This window comes from Geospiza fortis, unplaced genomic scaffold (genome assembly GCF_000277835.1).
Source record: "Geospiza fortis unplaced genomic scaffold, GeoFor_1.0 scaffold171, whole genome shotgun sequence".
In the NCBI taxonomy this organism is placed as follows: Eukaryota; Metazoa; Chordata; class Aves; order Passeriformes; family Thraupidae; genus Geospiza; species Geospiza fortis.
In genome coordinates this window covers 6,271,780-6,295,225 of record NW_005054313.1, presented here as the reverse complement: position 1 = coordinate 6,295,225, position 23,446 = coordinate 6,271,780, and the positions used below count along the sequence as shown (strand labels likewise).

Genomic DNA, 23,446 nt, shown 5'->3' with positions numbered 1-23,446 from the left:
AGCAGCCTCTACAAAAGAGATTTTTGGACTGTCTTGTTTCAGAGTGGAAGTGGTGTAACAAGCAGGGCAACCAAGTTCCTGCCTCTGGGCATCTGATGGAACAGCAGATGCTGGTTCCTATCACCACCAGACACCAGAGCCATTTGTTTTGCTTGTTTCTAACTTATAGTTTTAGGAGATCCATCAGGTGCCTGACTTAGTCTAGCTTTTTTAGCATCTGTACAGAAGTAAAACAGCTTCTATGAGGTGTTTTGTTGTTTAAGGAGATTGAATTATGTTTTATTTTACCCAGGAAAATAATTGCTTTCTGAACTCAAAAAAAAATTGTTTGATGCTTGTTCAGTATGTGCTCAGGCTAGGGTTTTCTGTATGGGAAACCTCCTGCTCCTCTTCAGGGCAGTGATAAAATGCCTTTAACTAATGCTGTCAGAGGAAGCATGTGAAGTGCAGCACCCTTAAGAAACACAAGAGCTGCTCATGGGTGTGTTTATAGGAAGTATAATAAGTTCCATACTGTTTGCCCGCCTTGGCACATGCACTGAGGTCATTCCTGGCATATTTCTATTGAATCCCCACCCAGTGCAGTCTTAATAAGCCAGCTGGGAGGTAGAGAGACTAACTTGGAAAAGTCCAGAGTTGCCAGTGGAATAACAGCTATGTGCCTTGTAGCAGCTCTTTGGAAAGCTAGAAATCCATGCCTTGAAGTGGTGGGATTTACTGAAGCATGGGGAGAAGGGGATGTTAATTGTGTTTACAGATAAACAAGTCAAATGCATTTGAATTGTGTAAGAGCTACAATAAAAGTAGTGACATCCGTCCTGGCTGCACTGCAGCTTGGGATAATAGTTGCAATGGTATTTCATTTTAAAAATGCAGTTCTTATGTAAAAGAACAAGAAGCAAGAATTCTAACAAGCAGTTAAGTTTGGGTGGCTTTCTACAGAAAAATTCCATAGACTAGCAGGATATTTCAAGATATAAAGCCTGTAGTGCAGTGATAGAAATTCTAATATGTAATGTTTTTGTCATTGATTTTAGACTAATTCAGTGTTTCTCTTCTCTCTCTCTTCCCTCACATCTAGCAAAACTGTACAATCTAAAGTGGACTGCATTTTGGTAAGTACAACTCCAGAATGCTTTTCAATATTTAATGAGCTGCAAGACCAAAATAGATGGCTCTGGAGACTGACAGCTATTATGAAGCCTTTCCTTAGCAGTATTTGAAGGTACTACCACTAAATGTGATCAAAATGAGTTACCATCTCAGGTCCCTTCCCAGAAATGTGCAACACTGCAGGTCCTTTTAGCTCTGCTGTGCTGCATAAGGCTGAGAGATCATTTTTTGGAGCAGGAGGGCCCTTGAATTGCAAAGTCTTCATCTGTGCATGAAAATAACAGGATCTAGTCAGTGATAAGATATTATTTTTGGGAAGCACTAGTTCAGAAAGAGGTTTTATTTGTTTTTAGTAGTGAGCGGGTTGCAAGTTTTTTTTAAATCAGAGTCTTGAGTTAATAAATCTTAGGACTGGAAGGGATTGCTTATCCTGACTTGCTACCTTCAGCACTTCATCCAAAGGTACCAGTGGATAAGACAAAAAAGTGTCATAGACAGCCATCTGGATCCTATCAAATAGTATGGCTGAGCTAACAGAGAATACTCTTCCAAGTCACACTATCAAAGGCTAATTCAAGTGGTACTGAATTGTCTTGCCATAAAATGTTTTAATTTATTGTTGTGTAAGATTTAAAGCTTTACTGTGTTTCAAACAAACTTTGGACCCCATTTAACCTCTGTTTAAAAGTTCTTGGATGCACCCAGTGGGAATAGGGATGCAGAATGTAATTTTTGTCCCTTTTATTCCTTGTTGACCTTTGTGAACACCAAACAGATGCCTTAAGATCTTAATTTTGTATGTGAATCTTCAGTGGTAAAAGGACAGATTGCAAAACTGCATTTGTAAAACTCTTTTAACACCAGGTATTTCTGTAGAAAAAAAATTGGAGTTGGGGTAGGTGTTTCTAAGTAGCATGGGAGAGGGAGTAAATGAGTAGGAGGCTTACCAGCCATCTACTTTTGGCAGTCTGTTTTAAGAAAATGAAATTACACTAGGACTATTTTTGCATTAAATTCTGCAGATTTATGGACCTTGTGTACTGAGGTAGGGATTATCAGTTTGTATTGAGGGTATTGGGTAGGTCTCATCCACTGGATTGGCAGAGAAGTCTTGGACACAAAGCAGTCTCCATGCTTTGACCTGGAATGGAGCAGCAGTGTCCTGATGGTCTAATTTTCTGTTCCAGATGCCTCCTTGTCTGTCCTGCTGATGAGTTCAGAGGAATTGTGTCAACAGTGGAAAAGTCACTCTAGGTTAGCAAAGGTAGATCTAATGCTGTTCAGGTTTTAAAAAGAGAAATCCAAGATCAGAATAGCTTGAGGAAATCAAAATTTAGCGGAATTCTGGCAAAATTGTTTCAGTGGTTTTAAGTGCTTTGGAAAGCTGTGAGCTGCAAGAGAGAATCTAAAATTGCATGTTGGACTGAAAGGCTGTGGCTGTGGAGATCTGAATCCCCCCTTTGGTAGCACCAGTCACAGCTCCCATGTGCAGAGCTGCACATGAATGTTCCTGGGCTGCCAGGTTCACGCAGCTCAGCAGGGAGAGCCCTAGGAAGGAGCAGAGGTGATGGCAGTAGCCTGGTGTGGAGGGCTTTGCAAAGCAGGCACTGTAAGAGCCCTGAGACTGCAGCTGCTCAAACAAGAGTCCGGAGTTACCTGCCTTCAACTTGTTACACTGCACCCCTCACATCCCGACACACTGTCACTTTCTGGGAGATCATAAGAAAATCATTGTGTGCTGTGCAATCCAAAAAAGATAATTAGCAAGAATTGTGGTGTAAACAGTCATTAAAAATTCATTATAACAGCTTTTTAACTGTAGTAAACATGTCTAGCAGTAGATTCTCTTATGATTTCACTTGTTATATTTGTAGCCACATACGAAGTGAACTTTTGAACCCAATTTTTAAAACGGTTTGCTCCATATAATCACTCAGCAAGAAGGTTTCTTTCCTTAGTGCTCTGAAAAGAGGTCAGTGCTGGATTGATGGGAACCAGAGCTGCTGTGGGGTGTGCTGAGGCAGTGTCCGTCAGTCCTGTGGCACCAAAGGTGCCTCTTGTCTCTTGGGCCCTACAGCAGACAGACAGAAGCTCCAGGAAGCCTTGGCAGCTGTGCTTGGCCACTGTCAGAACAAAGCTGCCATGTGTTTTTAGGGCTTGTTTGGAGTGTTTAGCACATGAAATATGTTCCGGATTCTGCTCAGATAAAGCATATCAAATGTATTTATTAGCTGCTTTCTAGAATTAAAAAGGTGGTTTTAGTATTAGTTATTTTCTGTCTTGGTGATATTTCCAACAAACCATCTGACCTAGAGTAATTCACCTTTGCTTTTTGTTTCTCTATTCTTAGAATGGGGAGATGATTGCTTGACTACTTTGCTATTTTTAGTTCTGGTTGTTAAATAATAGATATTTGTTCTGCTGAAGTATGACAAATTTTAGGGCCTTTCTGCCAGTAGGTGCTGGTTACATTGCCATTGGCACAGCCTTTTTCACTTTGATTAGAGTATGGTTGTCTATAAATAATCAAAATGTGGAAGGAAATATTAAGAGCAGTCTATGCTCTCTAAAACAGTGTCTTGCATAAAGCTTGCAGAGTGCCCCTGGCCTTCAGCTCCCCTTATCCAAACTCGAGGACAGAAATAACCTGTAATTCTACTTTCATTATGGAATTTGAAATAGTTCAAATTTGAATGACATTTGCACTGTGTACACTACAGAAGTAGCAGCTCTTCTGATTGTTCTTCTTATATTCTTCTTCTATGTTATTTAAAGTTTGGCCTGACTAGGTAAACAATCCAGAAAAAGCACAGTTTTTTTGCTTGGAGTTTTCCTATGGTAATCCCCTTTGACAACTTTGAAATCAAGCTTGACTAATGTTTGTGACCTGTCAGTAGATCAGCAGTCAGAGAAAACCAGGAAGAGAGAACCAACCCACCAAGGTCAGGAACCCTGCAAGATATTCTTTGATTTTGTTCAGATTCATGTTCAGATCTCTAGGTTCTCTGCTTCAAGCAGAAACATGAATAAACTCTGTTTCCTATAGCACAGATTAGGTCCTTAACCTCATTTTGTGCCAAATAAATCTTTGTCTCTTTATGCTGCAGAAACTTGCAGTGGCAAGTTAGTGTCTCCCAGAATGGAAACAGATATCAAAACCTGCTATTTTAATTTCAAAAAACCCTACCCCACATAATTTTGGTCATCCTGGTTTATTTCACAGATGTTTTATTTTGCTCAATCAAAATGCCTATTAAAATGATAAAGTTGTATCTGTTTCAGTGAAAATCTTGTTCTAGGTCTATCTTAGGCAGCAAAAAGACAGATTCATTTGGAGCAGATCTGTTGGTTTAATTTGTTTGCTACTTATTTTGTGCATTTCTGTAGTTACCTATCTGTATTTGGTAACTGTCAAAACAGAAATAGCAGAGATGTCTGTTCTTTTATCTGTTACTGAAAGTCTTTGCTTAGCTGTGACTTGAGGTTTTTAATTCTTTGTCCTTAGTTTTTCTGTCTCAGAATATATGATCATGGAGGTATTTTGAGTGCTTGATGATTTTTGGCTAAATTGAAGCCAAGTTGCAAAACTTAGTATGAACACTGTCTGCTCCCCATCTTTGAATCTTCCTTTGTTTTATAAGGTTCCAGTTGCAGGGAATAAAGGTAATGCGTGAAGAGCAGAGTACCAGAGGCAATGCTTTGTGCTGCCTTTACACCTCAGTCCTGCAAGAACTTTAGCATGCTTGTGCATTTTGCTAATGCAACTTCAAGAAATATGGTTTATAAATAGCCTTTGGAGAATTAGACCATCTTCATCTGATGTGATAGAACCAGTCAATCAAGGTCAGGATACTTCAAGCAGGATTTTTATTTAGATCTTTTTAAGTAGCAGAAAAGGATTCCCCAGACGTTGCTCAGGCTCTGTGGTTTTTAGAACAACAGTAGCATGAGCTTTAACAGGCTGCACAAAGGGGAGTTTGTCCAAGGTGGTGCCAGCATCACATTCTTCCTTTTGATGCCACTCAAATGGCATCATTCCTTTTCTCTTCCACTCTAATGACCTATTTTTTCCACACTGTTGACCTGTTTGGGGATTGGGGTGGGAATTTGTAGACTATTTTGTGTTCTTGTTTCTTTTTATTTATTTCCATATGCATCCAACCTAGCACAAAGGATAACACAGAATGAATGAACCTTTTTCTTCTTAGTCAGCTAGTAGAGCAGCTGAAGTGCTCCTCCAATTTCTCAAATTCTGTGATTCTGACTGCATGAAAAAATTGTAAATTCTTGATGCTTTGAACAATTGCAGTAACAGCATCTGCAGTTATTACTGGATTCACCAGACCTTTAGCATTGAGAACTGGTGCATGTCAGCTGAGATTGAAGAAGAGACTGTAGTTATCAAGACTGTAACCAAGTTTTGAGGGTTTCAGAAATACGTTGAGAAAACAGCCTAAACAAAACACTGTTTAACAAATTTTAACTGAACAAAATGCAGTTTTTTCCAAATCTACTTGCACTGACTGTCACACTCCATCTCCTTGCTGCCACTTCTTCAGTTTTAAGATGATTTTCTCTAAATAGATTCAGTCTCATCTAATAAGCTTAGGTTTATCTAATTATCAGCCAGGTAGGATTACCTCTGTGAACTGCCTGTGACTTCTTTTAACTCTCCCATTCTGAGGAGGTCCTGCCTTCCAGGGCTTCCCTGCTACTGTTGCTGGAAGCTGAAGGAGTTGTGCAGAAAGTGCTGCCTAGGGCCAGGCATGGAGAGGAGTGGGGTTTGAGTGCAGACAGTGAGATAACATCACTCCAGCTGCCTCTGCCAAGGATGGGAGGCAGCTGTAATCCTCAGGAGCCTCAGATGTAGGGATGCAGTTTTGTTCCTGGGAGAGTGACCAGCTCACTCACATCCTTTGGAAAAGGTTCTGCTAACACAGTCCATTTTTTCCTCTGTTGTTGGGTTTTTTTGTTTTGTTTTTATTTATTTAGGGGGGTTGGCAGGTGGGACCCATGTAGCAGAGTGCCTCAGACAGGGCCCTTCCACACAGCCCCTTCCTCCTAGCATGGCACAGAAATGGCCTCTGCTGCAGTGTATTTTGATGAAACGTTTAATATTTCTTCTAAAACCTTGCCTCCTGTGTTGCATAGAGGCATAGATTTGGAAGGGAGAACTTGTCTTTCACTTCAGTGTCAGACTCATGGGGAGAGGAGGGGGGGATTTATTTTGCCTGTGATGCTTTTGTCTCATGGACTAGTGCTTACCGTGCAAGGTAATCCCACCCAGACAGTGCCCTTTGGTGTGCTGCTTGGGCTTTTGCCATTTAAAACAAAAAGAGCTAAGTTCCTTGGACAAGAGGATGTCTAATAATGAAATGCACTTTTTCCTGTTAAATTTCTGTCTTCTGAAAAATGATTAATTTTCTGCAAATTCTTTCTTTGGAGAACGTTGACTTTGCAATAACGAGCTTGCTAAAGGAAAACCCACCAATTTAAATGCTGTGAGTCATACAGGAAAGGCAGAACAGAGAATTTGACAAAATGCACCTATTATTAAGAAATACCTCTCTGGATACTTGGTGGTCTGAGCACCAACCACTGCTGTGTAAGCTGCTGTAGAGCCACACAGAAATTGGTGTCAGCAAATTTCAGGAGTTTGTCAGAGGAAAAAAAACCCAACAAAATGTTGTGGTTTGCTGCAGCTTATAAAAGCAGCACATGCAGTGTCTGTTGCCTGTGAGCTGCTGGAAGGGTCTCTCTTAGCTCTGGGCAGGTCTGTGGCATCGCTGGTGGCCCCGTTCTGTGCAGCCCTTCTGGGGTGGGGTTTGCTGGCTGGGATTATTGGGACCCTGTGCTCTGCCAGCACCCTTCCCTGCACACCCTGTCCCACCAATCCTTGTGCAGGGGCTGGGTCAGGCAGGAAGAAGTGGAACCTCCTCTTTCATGTGCTGCTCTCAGTTTTGTGCCAGCAAGGTTGGTCTGGATATGGCTAGCTCTGGTAGGGAGCCCCAGTTTGAAGTGAAGTTTAGGTTTTTAGTTTCCCCACTCCCCATTCTGCTCATTGCTGAAGTGAGCCAGGTCTCACTGCATGTTGGTCCCTCCTCTTTTCTCTTCCTTCTGGATGATGTTACGTTGGCAGTAAGATACCAGTAAAGACAAAGAGAATTAGCAGTAATCCAGAAGCTGTATTCTGACTTTAAAAAGGATCATGTGAGTCTCCAACTCTGCTGGTGCACCAGCTCAGGCAGTGCTTCTGTAGCATCGTCCCAAATGAAACGCCCTGCTTCCTGCTGCTGGGCAGACCCTGAGCAGCTTATCACTGATTTTCCTGATTTTGATTTTTCTGATTTTCCTTCTATTTTGAAGTCCATGTACTGGTTTCAGATGACCAAAAGTCTCTGTGTAGCAATCACTGGCTGCAGTCACCAGGTAAAACTCCCCCTCATGTCTGATCCTCAGCTGGTATTTCTGGAGGAGGGGTCTGGCATAACTGAGATGGATGTTCACTGAAGGGCTTGTGTGCAGTAACAGTTTCAATAAGTGATTTCCAAAGGAAACAAAAAAGTACATATGTACATAGGTAGAGTTTTAAATGGCTTAATGAAAGTCTATGGCTCTTAACTATTACTGAATAGAGTGGATTGCAGGGTCACATCTGGCATTCTGTGCTGTTACAGCATAGCTGGTTGTGATTCTGCTTTCTCAGAAGTGCTTCTTGTGTGCTCTGACAAGACCAAGTTTTCATGTTACATGTCTGGTTACAGAAGCAATCCATTGTTAACATTTTTCCAGATTCTGCCTTTATCGCGTGTGAATTTTGTAATTGTAACAAGTGCTTTCTGGTGGGTGAGGGTGTGCAAATAAAATAGGAAATCACATTTCCAGTCACATAGTGCTCACAGTCATGTTCTTTCACATAAATAAATATATTCTTGTTTGAAATTATATTATTTAGGATATACTGTCAGATAACAGTTTTTAGCTGTCAAGCTCAACTATTCTTACTTGCTTTTTCCTCTCCTACCTCTCTCCCTTATTTTTTTTTCCAAACCAAAACACCTTATTTAGCAAGAAGTTGAGAAGTTTACAGACCTAGAGAAACTCTACCTCTACCTTCAGCTGCCTTCGGGTCCCAACAATGGAGACAAAAGGTATGTGTGTGAGTGTAAAAGTGCACAGCTAGTACTGAAAACTTGCTTTACTTCCTGTGGCACTTAACTGCTGAGGAATCATTCACATCATGTTGGTAGCAGAAGCAACCTTTATTAAATATTAAGTACTCTTTTTTCCCCTGAAGATCAGATGTTGGGTTTTTTTAAAACTTTAGAATATTTTATTGCATGAAAAGCTTGTGATTATAAATATCCTGAAATGAAAGAGTCATCAGAGAAAGTGTTTCACAGTCTGTGTAATTGTTCCTACACTGTTTATGTATGAAGTCATAAAATAGCAACACCAATGTGATGGTGGATGAAAGAAAAAACTGATGGTATTTCTGGTAACACTCATTTGACTAAAGGAAGTTCTAGAAAACCAGCCTGCAGATCAGAGTGTCACAAAATAAACCTCTTCCAGCAGGATGGTTATAGCAGGCAGATGCCTATAGGAAGCACACTATCTCCTGGGAAAACTTGATGTTCCCAAAGGACAGCTGGCAAACTCAGTGGGCAAAAGCTTAGAGGTGGCCAGTAAGGAATAATAAATTTAAGAGTCACTGTGTACTCACAGCTGTGTATCAGTCAAGAACTGAAGTGTGGAGTCTGTTAAATTGTGGATGAAAGAGGGAGAAACCACTGCCCAAGGCTCAAGGAATAGGTAAATCCCTGAGGTGCAGGCCCTGTGTCTGTGGTGTCTCTCCCCCTGTATGGGCAGACAGTTATGAAGTCCTCCACAGAGGCATGTGCTGATGAGCCCTGCTGGTTGTCTCTGCAGTGATCAGCTGTCCATGTCGTCCAGCCGTGCCCAGCAGATGCACGCCTTCTCCTGGATACGCAACACCCTGGAGGAGCACCCCGAGACGTCCCTGCCCAAGCAGGAGGTGTATGATGAGTACAAGTGAGTGCCCTGTGTACAGCTCTAGCTCTGTGACACTGGCTCTGCAGGTCCCCCACTGCTGTGTGGGACACGTGATGGACCATGCTGCTGTACCTGAGAGTGCAGTAGCTGCTCTGTGGCAAACTGTATTCATTGCTACTGCCTCTGGAGATAAGACTGTGATGTTTAAATTGTGCGTTACATGTACAGTTGCTGAAGGAAAGGTACAAGTATTTCTTAATGAGTGAATATCAGTATCAGGTGAATGAATGAATATTGGGTTTGTTTTGTGCAGTGGCACAGGTAAAAAGCATCAGTTACTGTCTTACCATGTGTGTTGGTCTGCTTGTTTACATACCAGTGTGACTGCCTTAACAAGGGTGAGGGGTTGAATTGTTCCCCATAGATGCAGATGTTTTGCACATATGATCTTGCCCATCACACCTTTCTTTCCAGAATAATGCATAAATATTGGACCTTCCTACAGCAAACCTGATTTCTACAGAGGCACAATATATCTGAATATGTATGAAACCAGTAACCAAGGCCACTGTGAGTCTGTGTTGTCAAGTCTCAAAGCTACCGTGTAATGAGAAAGCGATTAGAAGCAAGGGAGAGGGAGCTGTCTGATGAAAGTTGGATTTGAATTCATTTACAGAACATACCCCATGGGGGAGGGGGAAAGAAATAATCATCCTCAGCCCAGTTGCCTGAAGATGAATAACAGATTTATGATCTAGTATGAGTATTTCCATAATCTGAACGATTACTGTAATTTGCAGGGAGCTGAATCCCTTCACCTCCTAAATGCCTACAGAATTCACCCCACAGTAATTGTTATTGCAGGGCTGCCTTCTGCAAATACCTCCTTTTAATGAACTCTCAGTGCTGAGGTGTTTTACCGTGATTGAGCTGAAGCACGATGGCGCTGGGGTTGATAAACAAGCACACACCTATTTGTGAGCTCCGCAGGGCCGGGGCGGTGCCGCAGCCGGGCAGCGCAGCCAATGGCACAGACACAGCCCAGCGGCCAATCCCCGCGCAGCAGCGCCCGCGCCCACACAGCAACAGCGGCAGCTGCTGTGCACCACAGAGATGATGGGAGCCTTATTCTTAAATATATTTCTTATTTAATAATTTATGGCCTGCTTCAGCAACAAATCTGCTTGGCTTCCATGCTGTGCCAAGCTGCAGATGCCCGGAAATATCATCATCTACAGATTGTGGAGTGTGAAATTTGGATGGCTTTGTATGTAGCTGCATCAAGTATTTGTGTATTGTATTTTTTTTCCCTAACAAAATAAGGGTGGTAAGCAAATATTCAGGAAAATATCAAATGTTTGGAATCTGTTCTCCTTTGAAAGCTTCTGTTCTGTTTTTAAAACATTCAGTTGCTTTGAATATTTTCGTGAGCTATTCTTACACACAAAAGGAGAAGTAGTCTTGGAGTGGGATGTGGGGAACAGGCATATAAATATGTGAGTTAGTTTTGATATGTCCTTTTTCTTTACCTAAGGGTGCTAAGACCTCACAAAACTCAGTTCTCTTATATTAACCAGTTACCATATCTCTTTTCTGTGTGCAGAGATGGATCTTGCATGACCTCACATAAGCAAGCTCATGCACTCTGCATGTGTAAATCAAAAGTGCCAGGCTTCAGAAGTCTTCTGCATCATACCAGCATCTTCATTCCTGCCATAAATTTTGGCTAAAATAAATCTTGCAAAACTACCAGCCTTCTGCATCACCTTCCATATTGTTTTTCTATGAAGAGGGAAAGACAGAAGCTTGCACTGCACAAGTGTTCACCATTGGCAAGTGCTCATAGTGCTTTCAGCTCCTCCACATTTCAGTAGCCCCTTCTCACTGGGCTTATTCACTACAGTGACTCTTCTTTCTGTTTTGTTACTCTTCAATTTAAGTGTGAATTCATGTTTCTATCTGGATAAAAATGAGTGGATTCATCTTTCTTTTGAAAGGGGTAAAATAAATTTAAAATTCATCACAATATAAGGCAGTAGCACTTGGGAAGGCTGAGAGCTTGCAGCTGAATTTTAGAAAGGAGGTAGAAGGGAGCTGGTTCACCTCTTGTTGTGCTGTGATCCTCCTTGTACTGACAGAATACATTGAGCTCTAAGAGGCTGGGTTTCTGTCAGGTGCTCCAAGTTCTTCTGCCATCTTCCTCTGGGAGTTATGTGGGAATACAGGCTGGAAAGTGTGGGAGCTCAAGGGGAAGTGCCCAGCACATTATCCAGCCTGCAGTCAATGGATGCTGCTTCCCATTAGATCCTTTCAGTGTTTTCATGTAAGTCAATTTTACTTGGGTATCTTGTCCCTATTAGAAAACATCCTTCTGCATGCTGCCATGTGTAGATTTAGCTGAGTTTAGAGAACTAAGATTTCAAATCTAAATGCAGTCCTGCAGTATTTATGCAGACAAAATCCTTACTTGCCCACAAAATGATTTGTTGAGCTTTCAGTAAACACTTGAGTTCTCTTATCTTACTTCCGCTGCCGTGACGCAAGGGATGAAAGTCATTCATATTTAAGTTTGGTGTCCTGAAGATTCACTTGATACACTTAATATGGATTAGGAGGTCTTTGAGTCATCCTGTATCTCTTTCCTTTAGTCTGTAAATCATTAATCCTTGCTTTACTGGCTGCTAGGCCACTGGGTGCCACCTGATGCATAGATTATAAGCACTAAGTGTTAAGAATATTAACCACCAAGTTAGAAGAATATTCAGAAGCTAACACAGAAGAGGCAGTAGGTATAGATATACCATGTCTGTTGAACACATCAAGGACACAAGGTACATACTAATCTTGTTGGGTTGTGCTTAGCCAGGGTTTTTATATAAAATTCCCTGATAGGAATAGGATGGGACCTATTGTGTTGCGAAGTCTAGTCCCATGTCTTAAGCAACTACCCGTAGAATTCCTTTGGAAGCCAATCGAACTCCTCTTAAAACAGTTGTTTCTCACTTCTGCTGCTGCTCCTGGGAGGCTGACCTGCAATTTCATTTCTCTAGTGGTTTTCAGACATCTGGTTTCTATCTTACCTGATTATAAGGACTCATTTATGTGCCAGCATTATTTGTCAGTCTAATGAGAGCCTACATCTTTATGAGGTTCTTGACTCTAACCTATTTTTGGAGTTGTTTTGGGGGTTGGATAAACCAAGAACTCTGTTTTGTTTCATTCAATAGGTTCTTTATCATTTGCTATTCATGCTGATTTTTTCTGCCCAGGAAGCTGTGTAAGCTGGGCTGCATAGCCTCTCTTCATCAGCTTCTAGGTTAATTTTTTTGTGTGTTTTAATTCGGTGTATTTTATGTCTGGAGTACATTCAATTCGAAGATTTTACCCCCCCAAAAAAAAGCCTTTTCTGCTTATCATGATGGGGAGCTCTGTACAAAGGAACAAAGCAACCGCATGTCCGTTGTCATTCCTGTCTCTGCCCAGACCTTCCCTCCCCCCCTCTGTTTCCCACCCACACTTCCAAGAGCAAAACAGCTCCTGGGCTCAGCCATGTGCCAAGAGTGCAAGGAGCAGAGAGAAGAGCTTCAGGGGAGAGACTCCTGCTATGTCCTGTCAAGTCAATGAGAGACCACAGATGGACGTGGAGGGTTCTCCACCAAGCCAGGAGGGGGAAGGGCCATGGAGGATGATCTGTCTGAAGGCTGAAATTCCATGATAATACTGATAGCTCAGAATTTACAGGCTTGCAGGAGCTTCCACTGTGGATATGAGGGGACCATTTAGACTGTATGTTCTTGCTGCTAGGAAGTGATTGGCTTACAGCAGATGTGCTAGACTTGAGGAATTGATAATTTTATTCCCTTTTAATTTATTTATTTTCTCTTAAGGGGGAAATAATGTTAACTTTGAAGTTAACAATAGGTCCCTCATCCTGGTCTTTTGCTAGTTTGGGTTTTTTTTGTTGTTTTTTTTACTTTATTTTGCTGACATTGTTGAGTTTCAATCAAAGATACTGCTGTCTATGGCAGAGAAATTCAGAGAGTCTTCCTTTGAATGATATTTAAGATTTAAAGTCTTGTAATCAGCATCAGTAAGCAACAAAGACCCTCCATTCAGGAATTTTCAGACTGAAGTTTGAATCCATGGAGGCCTGGCAAGATGCTAGGGACAAAAAGCACACAGAGATCTATTTATTAAACATGGAGCAATGCCTGATTCCTGTGAGGGTACAGTGAGGCAGCGAGGAATTCCTTTGTAATAACTTCAAAGGGACATATCTGGAAACCAGCTTCTGTGAGTGACATATGTTGAAATGAAATGTGTTGGTATAGAAATTGCATATAAAGCTTCTTGATGTTCCATAGAAACTAGACTGATGCCTGACTGTGTACCAGTTGTAGGCATTGTCTTCTGGTTTGGATGTGGTGAGGAGGCTCTGCAGGGGAGTGTCAGCACCTAAGAGTGTAAATGTTGCTGTTAGTCTTCATCAAAAACATTAAATTTGTGGTGGTACTCTCCAAGTGGAGGATACCAACATACAGCCAGGGTGAAAGCAGCAGATACTTGCTCTGTAGTAATCAATATTTTTACTGAGAAGGTAAGGTAGTGGAAGTATCTCAAGAAATACATGCAGCTTTCTACAGAGCTACAACTTGAAGAGAAGACATTTTGACTGGCCCACTGGGATGCAGATTGTTCCTAGGTGATGCTGGGGGTGAAGCATCTGTTTCAGACTGCTGCTTTTGCTTTGCATCTGCCTGACTTTCTGAGGTTGGTTTGTGTGTGTGCACCTGATTAGAGGCAGCTGTGGGCTGTGAAGTCATTGTTTCTCTGCACTCTTGGTGGTAACCACACTGATCATGTACAGTCACCTTTTCAGAGGCAGGTTGGTTTTGTGTATTGCTGGTAGGACTTCTCACAGGAAACGAGGTCGTTGCTATCTCCTGTTGATGCTGTGGCTGTTGGGAATCTCACTGAGAAGGTTTTTTACTGGTGCATTTTAGGCCACAGCACATTAATGTCTGTGTAACAGTGCAGGGAGTTGCTGTCTTCGTGCTGCCTTAAGCACTTCCAGAGCAGGTCCTGGTTTTCTCCTTTGCCTTCTGTTTCTGATTTTCCAGAACATTCACCTTTTGCAGCAAAATCAACAGTTCTTGTTCTCTGCCTCAAGAACGTATTTTTTAAATGTCTCATGTGCTGAAACAGAATTCCTTTTGCTGTTTTTGAGAAGGGCACTGTTACCTGCCTTCCAATTTTACTAGAACAAGTAAAGATAGCAAAATAATTACATTTTGTTTCTTTATTGCCCTACATCTTCTCATGTTGTATACTGAGCTGCATGGCAATCTTCATTTGCAGCAGTTGGAATCTCTGTTAATTTAGGACAGTTAAATAGGGTTATCTATAATCAAGCAGCTCATGGTTCAATAGAGCCACATTAGTAGGAGGACTGGGTCCTCAATATGTGCTTATGTTACACCTATAAAGCTGGTTCCCTGGGAAGGCATCTTTTAAGTTTAGTTCTGTTGAGGTCTATTAAATAGAAGTTGTATATGCAGAATCTTTCTCTGGACACTGACACATCTCTTACCTACTGCTTTTCAAATATTCCTGCAGGCCTTACCACACTCAAGCTGTGCTTCTGGCTAGAACAGGGACTCTGCTTTATTATGTCCTGAAATATGTGAATTGAAACGTATGCTTCAAACCCAGACGTGGAGTAAATCTCAGCTGTGCTCTAGATAGTGCCACTGCTTGTTATGTCTCCACATGACTTGTCTTTGAACTCAGTAGAGAACAAGGCAAAACCTATGATATTAATAGCTCTGTTTATACATTTTTAATGTGTTCAATTCGTTGTGGATAGCTTCATTAATGTTAAATGTGGTTCTAAATATGGACGGGGATAAGTGTTTCTTTTGAAAACCTTTGGAGTCTAGCGTGTAGGCTGGCCTCTTGCATTAACTACGATTCCATTCACGCTTTCTTTCTTTTTGTTGCAGGAGCTATTGTGACAATCTTGGCTACCACCCATTAAGTGCTGCTGACTTTGGAAAGATCATGAAAAATGTCTTTCCAAATATGAAGGCCCGTCGTCTAGGCACAAGAGGCAAATCAAAATATCCTTTGCTAGAACGCTTCTCAGAAACTTGTTCAGCTCTTGCCTGGAGAACATCTGTCGTTGTGGCTTAACTGCCGGCTAAATGTAGAAGTAATGTTGAATAAAAAATGCCGACACTTTTCCAACGTTCTTTAAAAATTATTAGCTGCAGTAGTGTTCGGTTGCAAGATGTAACTTTGGAAACAAGTATTTAAATTTAGGTTCTGACGCTTAGTTGTCACAGCAGCAAGACATCAAAAAAGTTTTATCATTTAGTGCAAAGAGAGATATTGGAATAAAGGAACAAAAACTGTTAGTGATTTTTAAACTAGTTTTTTCATCAGTCAGAATTTTTTCTTTTCTGAGCTGAGAATTGTACCTTCCCATGAGAGCCCATAGAAGCCATGGTGAAATAATGCCCTACCTGCTGCATTCCCCAGGGCTGGCTCTCACTGCATCCTGATGTGCTGGGTGGGCAAAACCCTTGCAGTAAGTGGGGGAGGGAGAGCATGAAAAGGCTAAAAGGCATTGAGGTGCTCGTAGGCCCTAATTAAAACCCACTCAAAAGAAGTAACAGTAATGATATGGATGTGCTGTGATACTGGCCTTTGCCAGGTCTCACTTGAAGCATGCACTTAGGCAATTAAATGCTAGCAGGCAGCCCAGAATTGCTTGTCTTCCATTGAGGGGAAAAAAACCTTCCATGCTGTAGTAAATGGAGAACTTTTGTGTCAGTTAAACTGTTTCATGAAATACAGTGTTGGATTATCTAGCAATGAAATCTGAAACTTAGTGCTCGTGTTTGGATAGAGCTAGAGAAGTCTTAAGGAAGAACTCATACGATGTAATTGTAGCTTGACCCAGGGGATCTCTTTAAGTTCTATTTTCAATGTTTCTAATTCAGAATGATGAAAATGTGACCTTGTCTCACACCTACCATAATTCCCAGGCTCCTTAGATTTCTTTTACTGTAATTATGCTCCATCCAGGTTAATGCAAGCAATTGCAAACTACATGACTTAGGAAAGAATCCAGACATGTTTACAGAATGTGAAAAATTAGTGATCCTGGAAAGGATTTTTGTATCATGGAGAAAAGACACTGTGTTTGAACTCCCAGACTGATGCTGTGGATTGGAAATAAAAGGCTGATTTGATTTTTAGACCTATAAACAAGTGAGTACACATAATAAAGGGAGCATATTTTTGTGTACCGATTTGATGAGATCGGTGTAAGAAAAAGTCTGGGTCTTTATATTTTCACAGAAAAATTATTATGGCTGAGGAGAGAGTGCATCAAAAATAGTGTGAAATCTTAGGAAGAAATGCACTCATTGGGCACTTTATTTTGTCCTGGGAAACTTCAGTTTGAGGAAGTCCTTCAGGAGAAGGAAACAAAGTAGAACCTAAGTTCGAGAATGCATTTTTTAATAGTGATTAACTATTTTTCTTTTTTTTTCTTAATTCTCCCATCTTGTTTTAGAAAGAGAGTTTAGTCAAAATTCATGTTAATGATTTGAATGTTGAGTAGCTAGTTGAAGCTGCCTGGAATGGTTCAGTGCTTGTTCTAAGTCATCAAATGAAATGAATCGTACCCAGCATCTCTGCATGGATTGAGAAACCCAATTACCTAGCCAAGAATTCAGCCATTGATGGACTTTTGATTCTCACTGGCTGTGAGATCATGCTAATGACAGGAATTCTTAGTTCTGTGTTGAGTTGGCTTTTGAAGCTTATGAGGGTTATCAGAGGAATTACTGCTCTTCTTTCCTATCCCCCAGCTAACAAGCAGACAATGTAGACCTTAATTGTTGCTCACATATTGCTACAGTGGACTGAGGAAGAAGGCTTTTGTGCATATGCCAACACTGCCCAACCTTGACTTTCATAAAACTGGAGATGGGGTATGATATATATTTGCTTATTTATATCTATTTCTGCAAGTTAGCATTTATTATGCTGTTTTTCTGTCAGAACTTTTCAAAACAAAGTGAAGATCTATGCAGCTTTTAAGATTTTTCTTTATGTTTCTTATATTCTTTATGATTCTTATTATTTTTGAGTTGTTTAATTTTTTTTTCTGTAAAGTTCATGATGAATTGCAATATTCTTAAACGAATTTGAGAGGTGAGGTAGATATCCACAGTGTTCCTATCTACCATATACATATTTTAAACTCTGATTCTGTTTTGCTTTTACTGTATTTTTTTTTAAGTCAGTGCTAGGGAAGAGATACCCCAGTGAAAGAAACAGTTCCTGGGTAATAGTGACTACTGAGTTGACAAGATTCTGGATACAGGGGAAATGAATTGTTGGTGCTCCAAATATTAGGATTCTGTCTGTGATTTTCTTCCGGAAATGTCAATTCCATATAATGCCTTTGGGAACAACCCACAGATTATTGTTAAGACATTTAATTTTGAAAGATACCAATGTTGTGATCTCATTTTCATAATTTCATGTAAAATTGGAACACTACTCCAGCTTCTGGTGTGATTCGGATAATAATTTGTGTTCTGTTTTTGTTTTCGTGCCTTAATGACCCTTGTTAATGTAAGTAACCTTTCCTCCTTTGTTTGTTTGGTTTAGTTGGATGGAGCAGAGCCGTCGGGGCAGCTGCAAAGTGCCGATGAGGAAGTCGTGTCTGCAGCCTGCCGCCTTGTTTGTGAATGGGCCCAGAAAGTGCTGAGCCAGCCCTTTGATACAGTCTTGGAATTGGCTCGTTTCCTTGTCAAAAGTCACTATATTGGTACCAAGTCAATGGCAGCTTTAACAGTAATGGCAGGGGCACCAGCAGGTAATGAGATAATGCTGAATGGTGAAATGGGGGATCTTCCTGTGGAGAGTAGTAACAGCTTGGTTTGAGAAAGCACTTCTCTACTCTTCAGGGTAAACCTTAACACTGACTCTGAGCATTCAGCATTCATTTATGTGATTTTAGTCACATTGCTGAAAATTACTGTTCTTGCTGGTAGTCTGGGTAAAGATCTGAAAATCAGCACTGGTCTCAGGTTTAGGTGGTGATCCTCCCATTCCTCTGGTGAGGATCCTGGTCTTTTAAAGCACTTCAGGGTGTGTGAGTAATTGTGCTGAACTTACATACTTGGCTGGAACAGGAGTTTGGTACTGTTACAATGCTGGTTTGTAGGTAGACTGCTGGTGTAGCTGTGTTTCTGTCTGCTAACTTGCTCTAGTTTGGAAACAATTTTCTGTCAAGAGCAGATTTTTTGGTGTGGTTTGTTTCCTTCTGCATGCTCAAAATCAGTCAATCATTTAGTGTGTTTTGCTGACTGTGGATAAAATAAATTACAAAAATGAAGGATGAGAAGGGAAATGCAGGTGCACAACATGCCCCCAGACTTGCCTCTGAGAAGTTCTGACTAGGCCTATCAAGCTAAATATAAATAGGCTTGTCTTCAGATCAAGGCCAACCTCTTGAGACAGTTTTTAATGGAGAGTGGTGTTCAGGTGATCCCCTTCTGGATCATGTTCTTTTTCCTTCCAGCTCTTTTTCCTTTATTCCAACTTGGACCTGACAGGTGCCAGTGGTGGGTTTTGCTCCTTGTGTGCTCCACTGTGACCTAACACCTTGGCTGCATTTGTTCTGCTTGCCATGCTGCTAGAAGGGACACTTGGTATATGGACAGCTCTTCAACTCATGTAGCTTCCCCTCCTTACTTCCTTCAAGGAAGATGGTTTCCTTCAAGGAAAAGGGCAGTTACCTCCAGTGCATGCCTCTATGGCTTGGATGGTCATTTTAGATGAGGTTCTTCCTAGCATGACAAAAACAATTCCATTCCTCTTGTAGGGAACTACAGTGTCTCTGTGCACTAACTGAGAAAAAACCAACTTTTACCCTCAAAAGAAAAGTTTGAGGGTTTTTTCCTTATCAATATTACTTGCCCATATAGAAGAACTGTGTGCCAGTAATTGTAATATATTTGGGCATTTCACTGCTCTGTGAAGAAGAAATTGTGGAAGTGGAAACATGTTGTGACATTGAACCTCTCATGGTACATGCCAGACCGCTGCTGAGAGAGTGGGCTTCCAGATCACAAGTTCCTAAGGATGTGCTGGCCATCAAAACCAAATACTTGGGTTTAGTATTGTAAAATTAGTATCAGTAAAACTAGTAATGTAGTTAAAATGGTGTTGATTAATTTATAATTAGGAGTAATTTTAAAACTCTCTAACCTCAAAGTGTGAATGAAATTATGATAAGCATTTCTAAAGGGGTAGTTCAGCAAGGTTATTTGGTCTCTAAAGAGCATGCTAATCCTCTTGATTGTTAATAAACAGAAGATTATAAATGTGATGTGATTTTGTGAGGGAAATTAGTGCTAGCTGCACAGAGGACACTAAGTCTGTTTTCTCCATGAAAGCGGCACTTGCCTACTTTGTAATCAGCAAAGTAATTTCTCCAGAAAAAAATGTTCACCCATTCCAATTTCCATTGTTTTTTGAACTTTTTCTTCTTTTTTTCTTTTTTTTTTCCTGAACACTTGTCCTTTTGCCATTTTCCCCCATTATCCCTGGTCACACAGAGGTTTGCATCCATTCTGATATTAGATGCGTTGTATTTAATGCCTTGGCCATTAGATAATGTCATATACTCAAAGCTGCTCCTCTGTGACACAGACCCGTAGCTTTCTGGAAACGTTTTTCATGTAAAGCTGCCTTAGAACAGGTAACAAAACCACGGCACGTGCTGGATTTTAAAGGCTCATCTGAAGCGTGCCCGCCGCCCTCTGCTGCCCGTTCAGTGAAGTGCACCGGGCTGAGATTGTGCTGACACACAAGGTGCCATTTCACATTATTAGAAACAAGAGTATTTTAGCAGCTAATGCCCAGCTTGTCTAAAAGACAGAGGTTTTGTCACAAATGTGGGAATAAACTGAAGCTGAATAGATTTAAACATTAAGTGGATGGGAGCAGTTCATGGAGGAGGTGTTCCCAGAACGGTTTTGGAGATGCGTGCCAGATAATCTCTGTTAGATGTAGAAGTGGCACCACAGCAGACAGGATATGTTTGGTTGTAATTCATTCTCCTTCTTTTGTTTTCAGGAATAAAAGGGATCCCCCAGCCCTCAGCTTTTATACCTACTGCTGAAAGTAATTCTTTTCAACCACAAGTGAAAACTCTGCCATCTCCTGTTGATGCTAAGCAGCAGCTGCAGCGTAAGATCCAGAAGAAGCAGCAAGAACAGAAACTGCAGTCTCCTTTGCCAGGAGAGTCTCCAGTAAAGAAAACAGAAGGCACTGCAACCAACGGTGTGACCAGTATATCTAATGGAAGTCCTGCCATCCTGTCCCCTCCACCTATTGGCATTGTTGTGGCTGCTGTCCCCAGCCCCATACCGGTAATGCTCTCCAGCAATTCTCTAGAGAATCCACCATGTGAAAAGGTTGTACATTGCCAGTAACCAAGCAGCAGTGTCAGTGGATTAGAACAGTTTCCATTCAAAGACTTGGGTGCCTCGATGCTTTTCTGTCTCTGTTGTGTTATAGCACGTTAGTTACAGGGTTGATACAGAGGCAGCAGAATTCTGATCATGTAACATAGGGCAAGTTCATCTTTGAAGTCATTAAAGCAAGCCTTGACATGAAGTTTAACCAGATGAGAGAGCTGACGCCACTTGTGTGGGTCACTGAGGCCCTAATTTGGAATCTAAATTGCTTTTCATTGGCGCAGTGCATTTAGGGACAGGTACAATTTTATTTTGAATGCATGTCTGTAGTACAGAACATTTTTTGTCTTTCAGCCTTATAAAATTGGGCTAGGGAGTACAGGAATGTTATTTGGTGTTAAGATGTTCGCTGTGCTGTTCATTTTGATGGGTAAGCCATTTTTTCTGCCTGATAGTGAGTTTGTATTTAACTCACTTCTGAAACCTTAACAATGAGCAGTATTTTGAACACATCCTCTCCTCTTTAGCCTTTGTATGTCAGTCTTTTTGTCCCAGGTGGTGAAGGATTGTATGAGAATGACCCTTTCATTAGCAGAAGAGCAGTGTATACACCAGTGCCTCATGCCTTAAAAATAGGAGGCATATGTCTGTCTACCAATCCTTAGGCAGAGAAATATAAATTATCGACAAGTAGAAGAGCTTATTTTGTTTCAAACTGATATTCACTAGCTTTGGTGTATTGAGCTATGTTGTCTTTCACCTTTGAAATGCCTGGGGCTGAGGTCATGTGTGGGCTTGGGGACCTCTCACTTCACCACACCTTTCCTTTTTCTCTCTTTACAGGTGCCAAGAACCAGGCAGTTGGTGACTTCTCCAAGTCCTATGGGATCGTCTGACAGCAAGGTCCTGCCGCTCAACGTTCAGGTGGTCACTCAGCACATGCAATCAGTCAAGCAGCCACCAAAGACTCCCCAGAACGTTCCTGCTAGCCCCGTTGGTGACCGCTCTGCCCGGCATCGCTACCCACAGATCTTACCCAAGCCAGCAAACACCAGTGCTCTCACCATCCGCTCTCCCACCACGGTGCTATTTACCAGTAGCCCAATCAAGACTGTTGTGCCAGCTCCACACGTGAATTCCTTAAACGTGGTAAAAATGACAGCAATATCTCTCGCCCCAAGCAGCAGTAGTGTGCCCGTCAAACAGACACCTTCAGTTAGCACTAGTGCAGGAGCAGTGGAAGAAGGGAGGACTGGTCCACAGATCAAAAATGGATCTGTTGTTTCACTTCAGTCTCCAGGATCCAAGCCTAGCACTGCTGCAGCTACACCTGCAGTCAAGATCAAAACAGAACCAGAAGCATTGCTGGATGAGAACTCTGCACAGGGCCAAGAGAGTTCTGACGTGTCCAAATCCATAAAGGCAACCCCTGACCTGCCTCCTGCACAGCTAATTAATTTTGAGGTTGCAGCCTTGAAGGTTTCAACGGATGATGTCATGGAGCTAAAACCAGGTAAGGGCTGTGATCAGGAAGCTGAAGAAGCAGGGACCAAATATAAGACACAGTCTGATGAAATCACACCAGTTTCTTCAGCAGGCAATAATCAAAGCACTCTTAAGCTCACAGTTGCCAGTCAAAACTTGTCCAGCACCAGCATCAATTCACCTCCTACTGTTGAGTCTATTATTAAAGACAAAACATGCACTAAAAGTCCAAGAAAGCGACAACCTTCCACACTTCAGGATTCCCAGTTACCACCTGTAAAGAAACCACTAGTGGAGCAGTTTGCAACTGGTAATGCCGTGGAGGGTCAAAAAGCAAACAATGTTAAGAAGGCTCTGAAGGTTGGATCAATAGCTAACAGTGACAATACAGCAACGCTTGCTCAAGTTCCCATCAAGGTACCTGTGACCGTACCTGTACCTCCTACAGCTGCTGCAAACTTAGCAACAGACCTTTCTTTGAGCACCAATTTAAATACCTGTGATCCTGCTTTAGAACAGCAGCTTGCATCAGCATCATCTCCAGATATAAAAGTAAAATTGGAAGGAAACTTGTTTATCATAGAAAATGATTCAAAATCTGATGGCAGCTTTAACCCAAATACATGGCACCATATCACCAAAACCTCTGATTTTGCATCTGTGAATTGTGATCAGCAGCAAGATATCAGTGTTATGAGTATTGCTGGGCACTCTGGCTCTGGTGAGCTACAAGAATCATCGTGGGAGCCGGTGCACTGCGAAGGTATGCAGCAGGATGTGTACAGCCAGCAGTTACAGAGCCAGATCCAGGACTCCTTGGATCAAATACAAGCACAGTCTTCAAATCAGTTACCTCTGCAGTCTGAGCTGAAAGAGTTTGAGCATACAGTCCCTCAGTCAAATGAAAACTTCTTTTCATTTGATGACGACCTTACCCAGGACAGCATTGTGGAGGAGCTGGTGCTCATGGAGGAGCAAATGTCCATGAATAATTCCCATGCTTATAGTGGTTGTCTAGGAATGGCACTTCAGAGTCAGGCTGCAGCTCAAGGAGCTCCCGTATCATCTCATCCAAGCAGTACGCACTTTTACCATTCGATCCATAACAACAGCACTCCAATTCACACTCCCACCCCCACTCCCACCCCAACTCCCACTCCCACCCCGACTCCAACACCCACCTCCGAAATGATTGCTGGATCTCAGAACATGTCTCGAGAGAGCCCTTGTTCAAGGCTGGCTCAGACGACTCCCGTAGACAGTGCCCTCGGAAGCAGCCGGCACACGCCCATTGGCACACCCCATTCCAACTGCAGCAGCAGTGT

General features: G+C 41.7%; 1 protein-coding gene across 1 annotated transcript in view; it reads left to right on the top strand.

The window, feature by feature from the left end:
- The first annotated feature begins 1,080 nt into the window (after positions 1 to 1,080).
- RFX7 (regulatory factor X7) overlaps positions 1,081 to 23,446 on the top strand; it is a 27,695-nt gene continuing 5,329 nt past the window's right edge. Inside the window, 8 exon segments of the mRNA XM_005419667.3 lie at positions 1,081 to 1,115; positions 8,182 to 8,264; positions 9,046 to 9,168; positions 15,132 to 15,248; positions 17,048 to 17,132; positions 17,818 to 18,025; positions 20,293 to 20,588; positions 21,480 to 23,446. Coding sequence (XP_005419724.1) covers positions 9,059 to 9,168; positions 15,132 to 15,248; positions 17,048 to 17,132; positions 17,818 to 18,025; positions 20,293 to 20,588; positions 21,480 to 23,446 — 2,783 coding nt within the window. The 5' untranslated portion in view covers positions 1,081 to 1,115; positions 8,182 to 8,264; positions 9,046 to 9,058.